This window comes from Schistocerca serialis, chromosome 8 (genome assembly GCF_023864345.2).
Source record: "Schistocerca serialis cubense isolate TAMUIC-IGC-003099 chromosome 8, iqSchSeri2.2, whole genome shotgun sequence".
Lineage (NCBI taxonomy): Eukaryota > Metazoa > Arthropoda > Insecta > Orthoptera > Acrididae > Schistocerca > Schistocerca serialis.
The window spans coordinates 536,758,366-536,779,935 of record NC_064645.1 but is presented as its reverse complement, the minus strand read 5'-3'; the positions used below and the strand labels follow the sequence as shown (position 1 = coordinate 536,779,935).

The following is a 21,570-nucleotide window of genomic DNA, read 5'->3' as shown; positions in this document are numbered from 1 at the left end:
GTTGATCTATCACAGCACCACTGAATGTCTCATAGCATTCTCAAAGCTATGTATCAACTTTAAGATATTTAAAATAAATGTGTTAATATTTTATTCATTTCGTAGATGTCTAACGTGTTTGACTGCTGTGTAAACTACGGACACAACAGATGCACCTAAAAGTAAAAATTCCACAAGTGAGAGTTTATTTTGAACACACAAACCTTCCGACTCCATGACACACTAGTCCACGGAGATTTTTTAATGCAACAATCGTGTTAACCATACAAGAAAAAAATAAACTCAAACAAATGAAAGTCAGGCTCCAGTGTCTGAAGACAGTGGCCATATGTGTAAGACTTTGCCTGTGTGTATGTCTTTTTTATTTCAGAAGACAGAGTGTGCCCGAAAGCCGCCTCTCTGTGGAGAGTGGCAATCTATCCTTTTCCTTTGTTATTTAAAAAGAAAAAGTGGGACAAATATTGGTGGAGGAGGTGGTAAAGTCTATGAAATTCCCAATGAGATTAGATAAATTTGAGTACTATCACTAATAATAATAATAATAATAATGAATCACCAGCAATTTAATTCAAGCAACATAGCCATCTACAAAGATCCCTCATGGTGGTCTATGTTACATTAATTTGACAATAGTTGATTGTTTCTTCCACATCTTTACTACATGTATGTATGACAGTGCGGTATACAGGATGGTAATGGCCGATTTCAGGAATAAACGATCCTGTCTGGAAAGCAAAAAATGATTGGGTATGCAGACTACCACTGACCTAAAGGGTACAGAACGGTTGACAAGCACATGAAAGGTGTACATAACCACTTCCTATGTGTTTGAAGTACTATTCTTTACAGCAAAATAGTTTAAATATTCAATTGTGTGTGTGTGTGTGTGTGTGTGTGTGTGTGTGTGTGTGTGTCACATGTCCTCCTATCAGCATGGCATTTTAGGTGATAAGTATTGGACATCCTCTCCTCCCAATATTTCAATATAAAATTATATTACTACATGTTTGATGGCAGTGAATGACAAATGGGGGAAAAACAAACTTAGGTAACAGCAGAATGCAACTCAAGAATTACAAATGCTTCCTCAATATATTAGTGGATATGCAAAAAATGTGTAAATAAAACGCTACAAACTTATTTAGACAAAACTGTCATGTTTAAAATAATTCCAGCAGAACATAAATACATTTATGTTATCTGGCGTTCAGGTAACAAATATTTTAACAGCAATGTGAACAGATAAGAAATTCTTCATGCATGCGTAACCTTTCACTCACACTCTCATATCTCCTAGTCACACATGCCTGTCACTTTCACAATCACAGAATCACTTTCCTCAGAAAATTCTGTTAACAAAAATGAACAGAATTCACAGCACTGTATCACATCACATTCCTTCCATATACACTGTCTGCTCTTAAATTGTTCCTTGAAAATAATTCAAGTTTTATCCTTGTCTCCGCAGTGTGCCTTGCAGTCAGCGAAAAAGACGAGCAAAATCTCGAAGTGCATGTGAAACAGCTTTTGCTCCTTCCGCCCTGTAACAAGATACACACATTTTATCTCCTCACATCTGAAAATGATTAAAGAAAGAAAATTTGCATGCTTCAATGCTTCTTACCTTGTCAATGAACGATGGAAATCCAGAAGCTGTTTGGGTGTTGCTGTAACACTGCCCCCAGGATTATGCATTGGCAGAGCCTTGACCGCCTCTTCTAACCACTGACCAACAGCCTGATGATCACAAGGGACAGTGAAATTTTGCAGTTATTATGTGAATTTTTTAATTCTTTGTCTTAATAATGAGTGACATTAGCTGTTCTTGTTCTCTCTCTCTCTCTCTCTCTCTCTCTCTCTCTCTCTCTCTCACACACACACACACACACACACACACACACACTTGTAAAACACACAAATACAATAGCAACAAATAGACCGGAACTTTTCGACTCCGTGAATGTAGAAGAGGGTATCAGTGATCATAAGTCAGTGGTTGCATCAATGACTACAAGTGTAATAAGAAATGCCAAGAAAGGAAGGAAAATATATTTGCTTAACAAGAGTGATAGGGCACAAATCGCAGAATATCTGAGTGACCACCATCAAACGTTCATTTCTGAGGAAGAGGATGTGGAACAAAAATGGAAAAAATTCAGAAACACCGTCCAGTACGCCTTAGATAAGTTCGTACCGACTAAGGTCCAAAGCGAGGGGAAAGATCCACCGTGGTATAACAATCATGTACGAAAGGTACTACGGAAACAAAGAAAGCTTCATCATAGGTTTAAGAGTAGTCGAATCATAGCTGATAAGGAAAAGCTGAACGAAGCGAAAAAGAGCGTAAAGAGAGCAATGAGAGAAGCATTCAACGAATTCGAACATAAAACATTGGCAAACAAAACAAGAACCCTAAAAAGTTTTGGTCATATGTAAAATCGGTAAGCGGATCTAAATCCCCTATTCAGTCACTCGTTGACCACGATGGCACCGAAACAGAGGACGACCGAAGAAAGGCAGAAATACTGAATTCAGTGTTCCGAAACTGTTTCACTGCGGAAAATCGTAACACGGTCCCTGACTTCAGCCGTCGCACGGACGCCAAAATGGAAAATATTGAAATAAACGATATCGGAATTGAAAAACAACTGCTATCACTTAGTAGCGGAAAAGCATCCGGACCAGACGAGATACCCTTAAGATTCTACAGTGATTATGCTAAAGAACTTGCCCCCTTTCTATCAGCAATTTATCGTAGATCGCTGGAAGAACGTAAAGTACCTAGCGACTGGAAGAAAGCGCAGGTCGTTCCCATTTTCAAGAAGGGTCATAAATCAGATGCGAATAATTATAGGCCTATTTCGCTTACGTCAATCTGTTGTAGAATAATGGAACATGTTTTGTGTTCTCGTATTATGACGTTCTTAGATAATACAAATCTCCTTCATCATAACCAACATGGATTCCGCAAACAGAGATCATGTGAAACTCAGCTCGCCCTATTTGCCCAAGAAATTCACAGTGCCGTAGACACTGGCGAGCAGATTGATGCCGTATTCCTGGACTTCAGGAAGGCATTTGATACGGTTCCGCACTTACGTTTAGTGAAAAAAATACGAGCTTACGGAATATCGGACCAGGTTTGTGATTGGATTCAGGATTTCCTAGAAGAAAGAACACAACATGTCATTCTTAACGGTTCAAAATCTGCAGATGTAGAGGTAATTTCGGGAGTACCGCAGGGAAGCATGATAGGACCTTTATTGTTTACAATATACATAAATGACTTAGTTGACAACATCGATAGCTCCGTGAGGCTATTTGCAGATGACACGGTTGTCTACAAGAAAGTAGCAACATCAGAAGACTCGTACGTACTCCAGGAGGACCTGCAGAGGATTAATGCATGGTGCGACAGCTGGCAGCTTTCCCTAAACGTAGATAAATGTAATATAATGCGCATACATAGGGGCAGAAATCCATTCCAGTACGATTATGCCATAGGTGGTAAATCATTGGAAGCGGTAACGACCGTAAAATACTTAGGAGTTACTATCCGGAGCGATCTGAAGTGGAATGATCACATAAAACAAATAGTGGGAAAAGCAGGCGCCAGGTTGAGATTCATAGGAAGAATTCTAAGAAAATGTGACTCATCGACGAAAGAAGTAGCTTACAAAACGCTTGTTCGTCCGATTCTTGAGTATTGCTCATCAGTATGGGACCCTTACCAGGTTGGATTAATAGAAGAGATAGACATGATCCAGCGAAAAGCAGCGCGATTCGTCATGGGGACATTTAGTCAGCGCGAGAGCGTTACGGAGATGCTGAACAAGCTCCAGTGGCGGACACTTCAGGAAAGGCGTTACGCAATACGGAGAGGTTTATTATCGAAATTACGAGAGAGCACATTCCGGGAAGAGATGGGCAACATATTACTACCGCCCACATATATCTCGCGTAATGATCACAACGAAAAGATCCGAGAAATTAGAGCAAATACGGAGACTTACAAGCAGTCGTTCTTCCCACGCACAATTCGTGAATGGAACAGGGAAGGGGGGATCAGATAGTGGTACAATAAGTACCCTCCGCCACACACCGCAAGGTGGCTCGCGGAGTATAGATGTAGATGTAGATGTAGATGTACAAAGAAGGACAATGTTCTTTTTTTCCACATTCATAAATAGCTAACAACTATTGTGAAAGAGATCTACGGGAGAAGTAACTATTTAACAATATGCCAATAGCAAAATGAGTGATAGGCATTTACTGGCAAAAGACTACCTCAGACAGCAGTATTTTATAAGAGAGATTATCAACAAATTATGGAAACACAGAGCTTTAGCCAATTTTCAAAGCACCAATTATTGAACATAATACATTATATGATAAACAATAACCTGCAGTGTAAGACTACAGCAGTTTTATAAAAACAATAGACAGCAGTTTCCTCTTTGAACCTATTGTTTCTTTGTACTCAATCGAGATGAATTCTCCGAATAGCATCTCTTTTAAATTGATGCAAATTATTTTTCTTTAATTATAAGAATGTGTGGTGTGTGTTTCCTTTAACTATTGCCTTTTAAGATAACAAATTTTTCATTGTGAAAATGTATGCTTAATGATAAAAAATTGTTAACAAGGGATCATCTTAATTTGCAAAATAATTTATTAATGAATATGTTATTATAGACTTCTACACAATCAAAAAAGTCAAGTTAAGTTTAATAGTGAATACATCACAGAAAACATAAAAAACAGATGGAACTGCTGTCTAATGCCAAAGTCCAGTCAATTTGCATGACGTTGTAGCATTGACTTTATAATCATCACATGTCCATAAAACTTTTCCAAGAAAATAACTACACGCTAACAACTGGCCACTTCAGTAGTGCTGCCTGATGTAGCACATAACTGTTACCTACAGTTACAAGGTTAAAATAAAATTACTACAGAATTCATTACTCACTCCCACACAATTGTTTCCCAAGGCTCGTACAAACAGCTTTATTGAAGATTTAATCATAATGTCACTATAATTCTCATGGCAAGAAAAACAGAGAACCAACTTTGATCACAAGTTTACAGAAACTTCTTTGGCAAAATGACCTTCAGCAATGTGCATGTCTGAGCAATGATCTCAGAAGTGAACAAACTGTCTGTGCCAACATATAACACTTGTTAGAACTGTTGATGCTATAACTACTTGGCATTCAAATTGCACTGGAGAGAAAAAAAAGGTTCTACGAGTTTCTCTCATTAAACGATAACTTTTCTCAACATTTAGTGTTTCCTGAAGCTGCCTAAGCAATCTATTTGAAATCCTGAACACCTCAACCCCCTCCCTCTCAAAATTTGAATTTACAGCTTTAGGGGGGAGAATTTTTTTGGCAGTACAGAGTGCTGGACACAAACACAATCTGTAAGAAGCTCTGAATCATGGATGGGCAGACTGATATTTTGGGCTCTCAACATCTCATTATTCCATTCTCATACATGTTGTTATGTTTTCTACTGAAACTGTAGAACAAAGTAGATAAAAGGCTAGCTCTGCACTACAGCATTAAATCTGTGCTCTTTATTTTCATGAACAAACCATGAGAGATCTGCAATTTAATTTAACATTCTATTTTTGGTTACTGTAAGCTGCAGCCTGTTAGGTTAATTTGTTTTAATTGGTCTTGTATTCCTGTCAAGCAGTAACTTTGTGTACCTCCTATTCGATTTTTCTTGCTGTTGCGCATGTACACTTGAATAAATTTTAAGTACATACACTTACTCAGCTTCTTTAATACATGAGGCAAGAGAAATTCAGACACAAGACATACTTTACTCTAAACATTCTTTATTGTTTACAATTTTCTCCTTGTGCAACTGACTAACATTTTACCCATTGTACAGAATATGGAAATATGTCTTCTGTCATCTTTTCTTTCACAACTTTCTGGTCCCTAACACTCATTACAGAAATTTTCTAAACTAATTACATTTGACAGTTCATGGTGTTGTGGTAATGTAAGATATTCCTTGTCTTCTGTGTTATGTTTGCAGCTATATAATGACCCTTAATAAGAAAAAACTGATGTCAACTTTGGGGTCTCAGAGGTGCAAGCATTAGCACAGCGTGATTTACACACACACACACACACACACACACACACACACACACACACACACACACACACACAAAAAATCAGTGTTACATCTGCATATTTTGCCCTTTTCTGTGCCAAAGGCAATGTAGATGATTTTAACTTCTAGTTTTGCACTTGTCATATCTGTTACTCTCAAATGCAGATGGACTGCTGATAAATTTTGTAAGTGAATAAATGCATTCTGAGGCTGTGGTTAATACTCCCACCTGCTTGAAATGATACCTGGAAGATGTATGTGAGTGAACTGCACACATAATTCTAATTAATTCCTTTTGTGCATAGTTAGTTAGTTTGTTCCATTGATCAATAGCACGGAAAACCGTTATGATGTGGAACGTGTCAAATGCACAAGAAATGCGCCCCCCCCCCCCCCCACTGTAGTGATATACCTAAATATTTCTATTATTCTATTATCTATCCCATTCCCTTAAACGGCACAAAATGCGTATATTATATCTCCAGATTTATTTGCTCATATTCATGAATTCATCTATGATATAGAAGGAGTTGTCAACGAGGTATGATTTCAATTTGTTCTTGAAACTATTACTGCTGTCTGTCAGGCATTTTATTTCATCTGGTAATTTATCAAAAAGTTTTATAGCAGCATATTTTACCTCTTTCTGTGCCAGAGATAGGTTAAGTAAAGGATATTTTATGCCTCAGTATAAGTTACCCCAAAATATTATCCCTCAACACATCAGTGAATGAAACTGTTTTACCTTACTGATTTTTATGCCTCTGAAGATGGCAATTATTTTTATGGCCAAAGCCGACAAATCTAAATGTTCTAGCAAGTCTATTATAGAGTTTTCCCAGCTGAAGTTTTCAACTAGAAACTTACAATTTTTACCCTGTTTATTATTCGGTGCACTAAGTTAATAGCAGGTGGATATTTCTGACTGCACATAACTGGATGTTCTATATCCCCCCCCTCTCCCTTTCCCACTTCACTTCAAAGTTTAAAGTTACACCATTTGTGCAAAATCAGTCAGTAACTCTGATGCACCAGAGGGGCTCCTTCTGTAGGCTGAGAAGTCACAAAAAAGACCTATCCCAACACTCTCATGACAGTATACTTTCAAAGCGTTCGGTTTTCGCAAAAGTTAAGTCTAGTGCCATTTTAAAAGCTTTTTAGAGAATACAACAATAGAGACAAGTCAACTAAAAAAAGATAATTGTATTGTCATTACAGGCAGCAGCAACAACAACAACAACACACATAGAAATGAAAGCAATACATCCCTGTGATGTTTTCAAATGTATTGCGAAAACTACTTCGTACAAATGCTGTTATCACAAACATGCTAGTGCAACATGGTCTGCCACAGATGTCTTGTGTAAATCAAGAGATTCCGCACTACAATTCTGAGCTAAGGAAACTGTGTGATAAGTTTACCTATGTGCATAGGTGACTTTTAATACAGACACAAATTCAAGTAGTACAGTCAACTTGGAACTCAAAGTGATGTATTAAGCTCACACAATCTTTTAAATATAGTAAGCCCAAAATATTAACACTTGTGAAAACATAATAGCAAATGAGAAATGGGATTCTGTAGACCAGGTGAAATAGTCTGATGACAAACAGAAAAAGTTCTACTCAACTCTGTTGAGTTGTTATGAATATTGTTGTCCAGTCACAAAAATGAAGAAGGTAGCTAAGCACTGCCAAAATGGAAGTAATCTGAGACTAAAACTGATTAGGCTCTGGCACAGTATACATGATCTAAATACGCTTTATAAAGCCACTGCTATTCAGGTTTTTAAGGAAAAATGCAACTGGGCATAGCAAAGTTTTAAAACAAACTGCTAACCTGAGGAAGCAGATTAACTGCAACACAACAGAACTGTCTGACAACATAAGTAAAGGATCTTCGGAGCTGATTGAAATGTGTAAAGGTCCCAACAAGATGAACACACAACCATTTAGTAGAAGACATGACAGAAACATTGTAAAAAAAAAAAAGGTGATTGAAAAGTGTAAAGGCCCCAACAAAGTGAACAGAGAACCATTCAGGATAAGGCATGACAGAAACATTGTAAAAAACTCGAGATACATTTTTAGCAACCGCTTCACTTCTGCTGACCATTCAACCCATATTATAGAAGCAGAGTCACCTAACTCAGTTTACCGAATTTGAATTTGTGAAAGGGAATGAGCGGGAAGTATGCAAGGCAGTACACATGCTAAAGAAAAGAATTTTCATCTTGATGGGATGGTACATACAGTGCTATTACTAAGGAATCTCTAAACCTCTTTCCTATCTGATTAAGTATAGCATTAGAGGAAACCCGTAGCCAATTGTTCTAAAAATGAGAGCAGGGAAAACAGTGTAAAAAGGGAAGTAAGGAAGATGTCTCCAAATATTCCCACTTTTAGTTAGATGTTTGAAAGTGTTACCCTTTCCCAGCTAAGTGCCATTTTCACAAAACACAAGCTGCTTGCAGATTCGTGGCATGGTTTCAGAAAAGAGCTAAGTGCAACCACTGTCATATGATTAGAAATTCAGACTGTTGGATCTGCTGTGAAAAGGAGTGCAGGAGGAGCTTTTTTTAATTTGTCTCTAAGATTTTCAAGAAGTCTTCGACAGAAAAATGGCACGCTTGTAGAGTTGTTCTATCTGTAGCCTTCCATAGTTTTTATGTTATTTCTGTTTTTGTGAAACAACTCTCCTAGGTATTTCATTACATACACAAAAAAAGCTTTGCATCACCTCAGTTCCAAGAGTTCTGGAACCTGTACAGAAAATTGGAATAGAGATCAACATAGACATCATTTCTGCCCTTTTTATTGCTCATGAAAACCACACATTGCATGTTGTATCACCATACAGCGAGACCTTCAGAGGTGGTGGTCCAGTTTGCTGTACACACCGGTACCTCTAATGCCCAGTAGCATGTCCTCTTGCATTGATGCATGCCTATATTCTTGATGGCATAATATCCACAAGTTCATCAAGGCACTGTTGGTCCACATTGTCCCACTCCTCAATGGTGATTCGGCACAGATCCCCCACAGTGGTTGGTGGGTCATGTTGTCCATAGACAGCCCTCTTCAATCTATCCCTGGCATGTTTGAAAGGGTTCATATCTGGAGAACATGTTGGTCACTCTAGTGGAGCAATATTGTTGTCCTGAAGGAAGTCATTCAAAAGATGTGCACGATGGGGGCACGAATTGTTGTCCATGAAGACGAATGCCTCGCCGATATGCTGCCGATATGGTTGCGCTATTGGTTGGAGGATGGCATTCAGGTATTCTACAGCTGTTACGGTGCCTTCCATGACCACCAGCGGCATACATCTGCCTCACATAATCCTGCCCCAAAACAGTAGGGAACCTCCACCTTGATGCACTCGCTGGACAGTATGTCTATAAGGCGTTCAGCCTAACCGGGTTGACTCCAAACACATCTCTGATGATTGTCTGGTTGAAGGCATATGCAACACTTGTAGGTGAAGATAACATGATGCCAATCCTGAACGGTCCATTCGGCATGTTGCTGGGCCGATATTTACCAGGCTGCATGGTGTCGCGTTTGCAAAGGTGGACCTCGCCATGGACGTCGGGAGTGAAGTTGTACATCATGCAGCCTATTGCGCACAGTTTGAGTCTTAACACGACGTTCTGTGGCGGCACGAAAAGCATTATTCAACATGGTGGTTTTGCTGTCAGGGTTCCTCTCAACCACAATCCGTACGTAGCGGTCACCCACTGCAGTAGTAGCCGTTGGGCGACCTGAGCGAGGCATGCCATTAACATTTCCTGTCTCTCTGTATCTCCTCCACATCCGAACAACACTGCTTTGGTTCACTCCAAAACGCCTGGACATTTCCCTTGTTGAGAGGCCTTCCTATCACAAAGTAACAATGCGGACACGATCGAACCGTGGTATTGACCGTCTAGGTATGGTTGAACTACAGACAACATGAGCCGTGTACCTCCTTCCTGGTGGAATGACTGGTGCTGATCGGCTGTCGGACCCCCCCCTGTCTAACAGGTGCTGCTCATGCATGGTTGTATACATCTTTGGGTGGGTTTAGTGACATCTCTGAACAGTCAAAGGGACTGTGTCTGTGACACAATACCCACAGTCAACGTCTATCTTCAGGAGTTCTGGGAACCGGGGCGATGCAAAACTTTTATTGATGTGTGTAGAATGTGTACTGGGGTAGTTCTCACATGTTGACGTATACCATTTCGGCTGTGCAGGATTACAAATGATTTGAGCTAGACAGTGTTTGTACTAGCTGACAGTCAACATCAAGTGTCAGCTCTTTCAATCTGGAATCTTCCAACGTGAGCTTCATGTTTTGATGAATACTGCATACTTTCACATTATGGGTACTAGCTGTATCAGCTAGAACACATTTCTTGAGTCATAACTAGCAGAATTTGGATGTCCTATTTTCAGTCCTGGATGTTCAGTTTTTAATGCTTGGCACATTTCATCTTGATTTTCCAACACCAGTCGTTTTTGTTTACGAAACGTCAAACTATTTTCCTTGACAAACAAAATCATTCCTCCCAGGCAAAATGCATGTCTTCTCTGCTGTAGAATTCTATAACATAGTTCATAACATGTTCACTTAGGACACACCTAGGTCTCAGATTAAAAGTTGCTACAATACCACATTCTGTAACTAATTGTTTTGCTTTTTGCACTAAATAGTTTGAGGCACCAAATTAATTTTCAGTCCTTCAAATGCTGCAATATTTCAGAAGAAGTGCCAATATTTGGATCTTATCACTGCTTATGGTGCTCTTTCAACTGCATGAAGATTTCAGATCCCACATTTATTTCAGCCTCTGCATTCTCTCCCAAACTGTATATCCATTTACTGTATGTTTCCCCCCAATTTCACATTTTTCACCAGGGAAATCCCAAAGTATGCCAGACTGTAATTTAATGTAACTATAGCAATATTTGAGGCTATAGATGTATCCAATTCATCTGAGGAGTTATACAGGTTTGTAGTTCCCAAGTGTTTTAATGTAGATGGTTCAGCCACTGGTCCTTGTTTCTGTGTAAAATTTTATCATCAGTTTAAAAGAAGACATCTATTGAGATATTCAAGGTCAAAAGTTAAGGTGAGTGACCTTAAAAATGTACAATGTTTCAGTTAAGTCATGTTGCATATCATTTACCTGCAGCCTGGACCTCCTGTAAGATGTTTACAAAATAGAGCCCATAGAAATTTTGTCTTGACATCCTTAAGTACAATGCTCATCGAAACATGTTACACAGTCAAACTCTTCTCTGTCACAGAAAGCCAATCTCACATGGGTTGATGTTTGTACAAGGCCAAACATTATTATTGCCATTTAAAAGTTTTGTTTCTTTGTGTGGTGTGTTTACTATAAGATACAGAACATGTTGAGCTAGCAGCAGAAGTGTTTAGCACAGTGTTAAGACAGTTATAAGCCTTGCAAACGAACCTCAAAACTGTACATTTGTGGGGAACACAATGAATGCTTTCAATATGAAACACACAGCTGCCAATACCACAGCCATATGTCATGCATAGTTAATGGGGAATTGATGGTATTGCCCCTTCTGTGCTCAACATTGCCCCTTCTGTGCTCAAAAGGTAACTTCTTTGTTTTGCTGGTCCAAGCGTAACATGCAGACTTGCTATCCAATTTAAACAATGTTCCACTGTCAAACTCCACAGCAGTCAAAGAGGCATGAATAGAATTTAACTAATACAAGAGTGACAATGCTGTCCAGTTGCTGGTTTTGGAATTTAGAGTCCACCAAATCCTCACACAGCAAGATTAATCAAGTTATAGGAGGCAGCAGTCACCTTTGAAGATAGAACTAATATGAAATATAGTTACAACAGCCTCTCAACTGACAATTGTATGTTGAAGGTATATTGTGACATTCAACAGTGTCTGGTACACTGTGCGTTCAGACATACTTGTACTCTGCCCAGCATTAAAGTCTGACATTAGTTCGGTCACAGTTTGTGGCCTGTCCTATTTCACCAGTCTGCCCAAAATACGATGTTGACACCTGTACTCACAGGCGGCCGCTCAACCCCATGATGTCTGGATGTGGCTTCCCCTTGGTTTCGCTACTTGTTGAAGATACCCAGCACACCACTCCTCGAACACCAGACAAGTCATGCAGTTTCCAAAATGTTTGTGATGAACCTCTGGGCCATCACAATCTGCCCTCGGTCAAACTTAAATCGATACTGCACCTTGCCCATTCTACACACAGACAGCATGCTCAATGATACTATATGCACCACGCATGTGTCTGACTAGCAGTCATTCCTCAACAGGTGATGCTGCTATCACCTGGATGGGTTTGTGTCAATAGTAAATCAGTGGTTATAATGTTCTGGCTATCACTGTATATATCTGTACAATACTTGAACACATTTGTTCCTGGATCAAAATTCTCATGACAGGCTGGACACAGCACATTATCCTAGATGAAGGAGTCATCTACAGACACTGAAGAAATGTCTTGTGTGTCCCAGCAGTGTGTAACAGGATCATTGCTCTTCATGTTAATGGCTTTACAGATAGCATTAGTCACAATCTCAGACTTTTCTGAAATGATGTAGTTTCCTTTAAGGAAAATTTCGGCAGTAAAAATAGCACCAATACCTAGTTAGCTCTCAACAAAGTATCAACCTTGTGCAAACATATAGAGGTTGCACAAAGTAATTGACCCCTGTCCACAAACAAATTCTCATCCCTAGCACTGAGAATGTCTATTCAGTTGTTCTGATAGTGCTGCTGTCTTAGACAACTGTTGCCCAATTTATGTTGGAAGAGGCAAATGAAGAAGCAAAGTCTCATTAGAATGTGTGAAAGACAGGGTTGCAGTAATTGCTTGCTATTCCAAACTCACAATAAAGAAAAGAGAGGAGGAGGGGGAAAACATCATGGCAACTACTTCTCAAGGCTTCACTACTTTGGGAAATACACCAAAGATACATAAATATGACCATCGCTCAAGGTTTCAGTCTTAGACCTGCTGCAAATGGCCAACTACTGCCTACAAGGCAGCAAGAGGAACAATTTATGATTGTGGGACATGCGATCAGCATATCGTCAATCCCTTCAGCCGTTATTGCCAAAAGATGAATCTTGATGACGCCACTGCTTTTATGTCCAAGCAGCTCCTTATTCGGCGCCTTGGGTCTGAATGGACGCCACTCCATGCCTCCCTACCTCAGAAAAAATCTGAGGAGGTACCAGGAATTAAACACAAATCCTTCCGCACTGAAGGTAGTGAAACTAACCGTTTTGCTATGGAGGCATTTTACAACGAAGAAGGAGAAGAAAATTTTACATGAACGTAATATTGACCAAAAGGTTGTCAGGGGATGGACACACAATTTCCATGTGACCCATGTGCTTTATTTTACATTTTCAGTATATAATAAGTGATGTCACTCGTTATACTACTTTTTTTTACCCCTTTTTTTGTCTCAAGAGATTTCCCTCCGACAGTGCATCATCAGACTTTTGTTTCGGTTGATGCTTTCTTTATGCCACTATTAATTCTTTGGTACCCTAGTGAGAAACAATTGATTATGAATATCTACCTTTGTCTAATTATTGTTGTACTGACATCAGTTTTCTGCTATGCAGGCAGGTTGTTTGTGCTTCTATTTCCTGAGGTCCATTGCTTCCTTTGTAATGTCGCTGTATGTGCTGCGGTCCTGTACATATCCAGGATCTGAAATCTCTCCTTCCCTTCCACATAACTATTTAAGGCTGTTTTTATTAGCTTCTTAGCCTCTTCTTTTTTAATATGCCCAATCCAGTTTCTTTTCCTTCTTTTTATTACATTCAGTAATCCTCTCTGCACTCCCACTCTTCTCAGCACCACCTCATTTTTCAATCTAGCCATCCAACTTTTTCTTTGCAGCCTCCACCAAAAAAGCCTAGTTCTATCTTTCTTCCTCGCTGTCAACATTTCAGCAACACACAGGATACACCTTTTGAAACATTTTATTAGACTTTTCTTCAAATATTTGTCTGCACTACTGCAGGAAGCTCCCCTTTTCTTACAAAAGGGCCTCTCTGCCATTGCTTTTCGGTTTTAATTTCTGTGGTCTTCATCCAGTCACTTTCTATTCTGCTTACTAGGTATTTAAAGCTTTGCCCATGTTCTAATATTCCTTGATTTTGCATTATCTTCACCATTTTATTTCCTGCTAGGGCCACTACTTTTGTTTTTGTTGTTTTGATTTTCAGTCTGTAACTCCTTCCTTTAGCTTGAATGGAATCCACTACATCCTGTAATACTTTTTCATCTGTTGATTTAACCCTTTAACTGCTCTGGATGTGTTAACGCGTGCCTTTTTACCTGTCCCTGTGTGCTCTGAATGTGTCTACCCGGTACTCTGAACGTGTCTATGCATACCGCCTTAGTGGCACCTGTGACCTCCTGACATGTTGATACGCACTGCCGCTTCTTCCCCTGTGGCCTCTGGCAGCGTTAACGCGCCCAGTCGTATATTCATGCCGAGCGCTTAGTAGCTGTTCAGCGTTCCGCCGGCACAGTTGAAGTCTCGTGAGTGTTTGATGCTGTATTCTTGTGCTGCAGTTTTCGTCTACACTTTTATTGACTGTTGATGCTGTTAACGTTATGAGAAGAAAATGGCATGCAGTCATGGTTGTACAGGTGAAGAAATCATCGAAATTCTCACTAGAAGCAACAGTGAGAATAAAGTTTTTGACAGCGATGATAGTGATTATTCTTTGACTGAATCTTGAATTAACAGTCCTGTGCCGAGTACTTCAGCTGGAACAATGCATCTGTCAACAAGGGAGGGATATCATTCAGAATCTGATGGGCCTGAGAGTGATAATGAAGTGCCAGTGGAAAGAGCTCGCTTTAGTGACACGTTTTACTGGAAGAAAAGTGATTTTTGTCCACTTATGCATGCGTTTGATGCTTCACCTTCTGGGCACAAGTGTGGTTTAGGGCCAGATTCGAGTGTTTTGTTATATTTCCTGACATTTTTAACAGAAGAACTGATGAAATTTGTAACAGATGAAACCAACAGATTTTTTATATATACGAAAGAAAATACACCAGAATCAGAGCATTCTCGTTTGTCCAAACGGAAAGAAACAGGTTTTGAGGAACTGCATTCCTTTGTCGCTGTTTGTATGCTAATAGTTCGTGTGAAAAAGCTGAAAATCAGTGACTATTGGTCCACAGACATACTCTTGAACACTGCTGTGTCCAGGGACCGTTTTCTGTTAATTTTAAGAATGCTTCACTTCCGTGATAACTCTGTCAGCAATAAGGAGACAGGATATTTAAAATTAGGTATATTGTTGATGAAATTTGCACAACATTTTGCAGCACATTTCGTCCGTACCAAAAGCTCTGCAACCCTCCAGAAGAAGTAGGTTTGGAATAAAAACATTTGTGCTATGCAACTGCCAGACGGGTTATGTCCTGGATTTCATTGTTTACACGGCCACAAATACTGAACTTGACTTCCACAATCTGGGCAAAAGTGGCGACATAGTAACAACATTGATGAAACCATTTTTAGGAAGGGGACATATGCTCTATGTCGATAATTGGTATTCAAACCAAGACCTGTTCCTCTGGCTTCATAACCATGGAAGAAACACATCTGGTACTATTTGCAAAAACAGATGCAACATGCCAAAATTACGGAACTAAAACAAGGAGAAATACAGTTTATGCCCACTAACACAATCCTTGCGATGAAATGGTGTGACAAAAGACATGTGTGAATGCTGACCACCTGTAATACTGCAGAAATTGTTGAAATGGAAAAGACAAACAGAAAGACAGGTGAAAGATTACGGAAACCACAATGTGTTGCAGACTACAACAAGAGTACGGGTGCTGTTGACTGCTGTGACATGCTGCTGAGTTCAGTGCAATCAGAACGAAAGTCTGTCCAGTGGTACAAAAAGTTCTTTTTCCAAGTAGTGGATCTGTGCATTTTAAATGCCCATGCTCTCCACAGAGTAGTAACCGGCCGAAAAATGCAACTAGTGGAATTTCATTTGCATCTTGTAAGAGAGCTTGTTGAAGCTTATGCAAAAGAATGGAGGAAAGCTGGCAGAGGAAGATGCTCTGGAATGAGAATCCTCTAAGATTTACTGAGAGGCATTTTCCAAAGGCCACCGAGATGGAAAACTCGAAGAAACGTACGCAAATGCGTTGGTGTGCAGTATGCTTGAAGCAGAAAGTGCGCTGAGAAACGAGAAACGAATGTAGAGCATTCTACAGCCCACTGAGTGTAGTGCCATGTTTTGAGGCCTGTCACACTAAACAAAATTATTAACCATCTATAATCACTCAGAAGAGAAAAGACATTGATAATTTTCTAAAAGTAAATGACAACAAAAAGGAAATAAAAATTATGAAAAATACAAAAATTGTATACAAAATAAAATAAAAACAAGAAATATGTTTTTAACATCACCAGTGCCTACAAAGCCCAGATTAAAAAGGAAGATGGAAAATATATTCAGAGGGTGTAAAAGATACTCCAACACTTAGGATTTCTGACTTTGAAGCCATTTTACAAAAGTGTTACTGCACTCTCAAAAACACAAACTGCATTTCTCAGATGCCATTAAATCTATTACATACGTTAAACGTAAAATTAAAACAAGTGTAGTACTACATTGCTGATTTAAACAATCATCACATTTGTTTGCATGGCCATCTTCTGCAGCAGATCTAACAATTAATTATTGTTAGCTTTGCCATCTTAATCTTACTGCAATTAATGAAGAAGAATTTCACACTAGACACGTTTCACTTTTATTTACAAAGCATCTTCTGTGGTCATTGGTGTTCTTGCTTCAAGTTTACATCCTTTGCACACCAATACTTTTCCTCTCTTCATTAGCGGAGGTTGACATCTAAAGACAACGTCTTTGTATACATATAGCTGGCAGCTTTTTTTGAAGTTGGCAGCTTTGTCTTCCGCTGCATTGGCACTAGCTCACTTCACTTATGGAAATGGCAAAAAAGACTGCCAGCTATATGTGTACAAATACATTGTCTTTAGCTGTCAACCTCCGCTAATGAAGACAGGGAAGGCAGTGGTGTGCAAAGCATGTAAACATGAAACAGGAAAACCAGTGAATACAGAAGATGCTTTGTAAATAAAAGCAAAACGCGTCTGATGTGAAATTCATTTTCATTAATTGCAGTAAGCTTAAGATGGCAAAGCTAACAATAATTAATTCTACATATTGTTTATTACAGTGATTCTTAGCAACATCCACAGTTTCAATGCACATCATGTGTGTCCAGTAATTCATCTGCAGATTCAAAGCCACGGAAAAAGTATCGAGATACATTGTGTGTCAGTGATCACACTTCGAAGGCGAGACAGCTGCGAATGCCCTGGCTCGAGAAATATTCAGCACCTCAGGGCGTGATCGGCCAAGTGGTGAGCTCAGCTGCAGGCAACAGTCTGTGGGGAAAGCCATTAGCACAGGTAACAGGTTTAGGATGCCTCAACGGCGCGCTCGACATGGCTGCAGCAGCCAAAGGGTTAAGGGCATTGTTACCTGCAAACCTGAAACACTGTATTATACTTCCTCGAATTTCTACTCCATGGTCATTTAGAGGGCAGTGGTCAATCACACTTTCTAAGAACAGATTGAAATATTCTTTGGTGGGAGGAGTGGACATCATTTGAGGCCAACTGAGGATTAAAAAGTATGGGGCCCAAGGTCGAATACTGACAAAAGTTGGGAGTGTGGTTTGATGGTCCCTTGCCCTTTCATAATACAACAAAATCCGAAGAAACACACAATGACTGACTGACACTGAATGGTTAATTGGACCTATTTGCGGAGTTACTTTATACACTTAAAAATGCCATTATCTGAAGAGAGAATAATTGTCATTCTGAGCAGGAACTACAAATACTCTTCAGCCCTCTTAATATTGATCCCAAAGAGATGAAGCAGGTAAAATGAGGTGCACAAAGCAGCTTGCTTGGAAGTGCACAAGCAGACATTCTTGAAATGAAAGTCTTTTGTAGGCTAGTTAGCAAGATTTATAAAACACTACCTCCCACTGCTTACAAAGTCCGCCATTAAAGGGGGAAGGTGGTATGAATACATAATATATACAGGGTGTACATAAAGTCCAGGAACAATTTTAATTATTCATTGCACAAGAACTAAACAATTTACAGGTGTCATTCATTTTGCATTTTGAAGAGAAGCTCTGAAAGTTGTTTCTACAAACATTCGATATGTGAACCATGAGTGACCCGCCAGATGTCAATATGGTAATCAAATTCTTACCATACCCATCCCAGCATGGCTTGTCGACTGTGGCAGTTGCTTCCCATATTCTCTCCCAGAGCTCTGCTATATCATGTGGTAGAGGCAGTACATACACCAGATCTTTAATGTGTTCCGGAAAAAAGTAACACAGAGTGCGATCTGGTGTTTTTGTTGAACTCCAACACACAGAAAGCTCGCTCCGTACCTGAACTCATCATGTTTGTGACTAACGCTGACTATCGGCAAATTACCAAACTATGCTGTGGCAGTATATACATTTGGGGGGGGGGAATCTTTTAGGGTTTCTCTTCAAAATGAAATATGTATGATATCTGTACAACGTTTGGTTCTTGTGCAATAAATAACTGAAAGTGTTTCCAGACTTTATGTACACCCTGTATCAAGGGCATACCCTGGATCAGAACTGAGGAGGGGGGCAGGTCATACTAGTCTCAGGAAACAAGGACTCGAGACAACATACAGCACTTCTTATTAAATAAAACAGTAAACCAGTGAAAAACTGCTTTTGATAAACATTTTAAATACAAGAATGCACTTGAACGATCTGAGAAAACATGCAGCATTTCTTATTAAATAAAACAGTAAACTAGCGAAAAACTGCGAATATCTTTGGGGGGGGGGGGGGGGGTGTTCGCTGGGTACGCCCCTGCCCTATATTATGTCAGTAAACTAGTGACCATATTGCCAAAATTATAGATTGTTACTGGAAAACACCAGAACAAACCAGCACTGAAGTTAGCAGCTGCTATAAATAATATGGCAAAAATTAGGAACAACAAAGCAAATGAATAACAATAACTGAAATACCTGGCTGGAACATTATGTGAAACAATGGAAAGAATCAACTCCCATACAACAGATCAATGTGTGGAGCACAGAAACTCTTTAACAGAAAACAGCATTCACACAAGCTTTTGGGCAATAGCTCATTTTCTAGCACAGGTACACACATTTACAAACACAGACATTCACAACACAGGCACCGGAACAGACACTACCGTGGTCATGGAATACGAGTCTTGCTTTTGGGTGGTTGTGTGTATTTTATGTAAGTAAATGATTAAGGTAATGCATTAAAAACATTCAAAAACATTCATACTTACAGTTCTGTCACTATGCATTAATTCCATGATAACATCAGCAACATCAGAGAGCATGTAGGAATGCAAGTAGAAGACACAAGCATGGATTAAATTACTAATGAGAGTCTGTCCATGTTCACGGATGATACCTTCAACAAGACTTTTTCGTATTTTGAAATCTGCTTCCTCCTGTAAACCAAACAATAAGTGTTCTTACATCACAGCATTTACAAAAACAAAGCACATTGCATGGAACAAAGATGTCACCTAAGATTAGCGAATGTCAATGGACATTATGGTTGGCCTTGATATCAACAAAAAACGAGACACACAAAGATGGGTGGGGATGGGGGCTGTAATTGTATACTTGATGGCTAACATTCAATAAAGATTGAAATTTCTCATAATTAGAGACAGAGCTGAGCGATCTGCATATATTATCGATGAGCTTTAATAATCAAGATCTCATTCAGTACCATTTATTCTTGATGACCGGTTTCAAATTGAAGACTCTCATCCTCTGAGCTTCTAAAAACTTGTTATATGTCCTGTTTCATTATGACTGCATCACACATGACATGTTGACATCATAGTGGGTAATATGCAGCACATTCCACACAAGTTTGTTAAAAACAGAAACAGGTTTCGCACAAATAAAAACAATAGCTAAAAAGCATTCTGTGTACAGAGTTCAACACCATTCTTCAAAAATTTTGGATTCACGATGTATTTCACTCGTCATGTAAATGTAAACATGTGCACAAATATGCACTGTTCTATTTGTGAGAACCTCTTTTCATTTTTGAGAAACCTATGTGGAATGTGCTACATATTATACACTATCATGGCAACATGGCCTGTGTGACACAGCCTTTTTGGAACAGGATATCATTCAACTCAAACAGGTATCAGACTTGATGTGGAAATAAAGGACAATATTTCCGTTATAAATAACTTGATATGAAAACAGTTGGCATCTGTAGATCTCATTTACCCTTTAAACTTCAATAAATATTTCACTGTCTCTTACCTCTCGAGCTCTTCCTGAGTGTATCAGATCATAAAAAAACTTCATTACTGATGCATTGGCATCTCTATGATCTAAAGTGCATGCAAGTAATGCACATTGTAAAATAGAAGTCAATGCTGCACTTTGCAGAAATGCCACTGGTGCTCTCTGTAAGAACCTGTAATGTAAAATGTGGAACAAACTGTTACTGAAAAAGTTGTACATGTCAAAAGCACTCCATATTCACAGAAATTATATTTTTCAACTAATAGCCCCGTGTGTCAGTTTAATAATGATTCAGCACTACACTGGCATATATACATATTTTTCACAGCCAAAGTGATCTTTCATGAGAGCAATTCAAATACATGATAATATGGAAAAGCTTAAAACAAATGGGCTTGTCTTCATTGTGAATGTTGTAGTGAGGAACTAGACAAAACAGAGAGGGGAAAGCGATGGAGGAAGGACAAGGAAAATTCATAAAAGAATAAAATAAAATAAAGCTGTCATCAACAAAGCGGTTGGTTTGAGAACCACAGTGCTTTACTGTGCATCATCCTATTAAAAGCAGTATACTGTTGCCTTCCTACGATCTTTGATCTGACTTAGTCTGCCTGTTGCAGGGAGGCCTATGGTTTAACATGGGCATCTCACCATTTTTTTTTTACATTAACCAGCATTGTCAGAGATGAAAACTGACAGAGGAAAGGCCTAGGATTGACAGGGAATTGAACCAAAGGCATTTAGATCCATAGACTACACATTACAACTGAGACACATGAGTAATACGCTTCAGCCAGTCAATAAAGACCAGTAGGGAACTTCTCTGCATCAATATTTAACCCTTTGATTGCTGGAGGCACACCATCTGCTTAACATGCTGAGGCCCGTGGCATAATCCAGCTACCTTTGCTAAGTGCCTGTTCTTTGAGCCGCCGCTGAGGTCAGAGCAGCTCGCCCTGCCCCACTCGCCCTGTGCTGAATGTTTCTGGAGTGACTGTGACTCCAGATG

General features: G+C 39.3%; 1 protein-coding gene across 1 annotated transcript in view; it reads right to left on the bottom strand.

Moving 5' to 3' along the window:
- Nucleotides 1-1,073: 1,073 nt before the first annotated feature.
- Nucleotides 1,074-21,570, bottom strand: part of LOC126416669 (transportin-3) — a 210,051-nt gene continuing 189,554 nt past the window's right edge. The window contains exons 15-18 of the mRNA XM_050084469.1: nt 20,577-20,733; nt 19,568-19,735; nt 1,625-1,737; nt 1,074-1,541 (exon numbers count right to left, since the gene is read on the bottom strand). Of these exons, the coding sequence (XP_049940426.1) occupies nt 1,481-1,541; nt 1,625-1,737; nt 19,568-19,735; nt 20,577-20,733 (499 nt within the window). The 3' untranslated portion in view covers nt 1,074-1,480. The remainder of the gene's footprint in view (nt 1,542-1,624; nt 1,738-19,567; nt 19,736-20,576; nt 20,734-21,570) is intronic.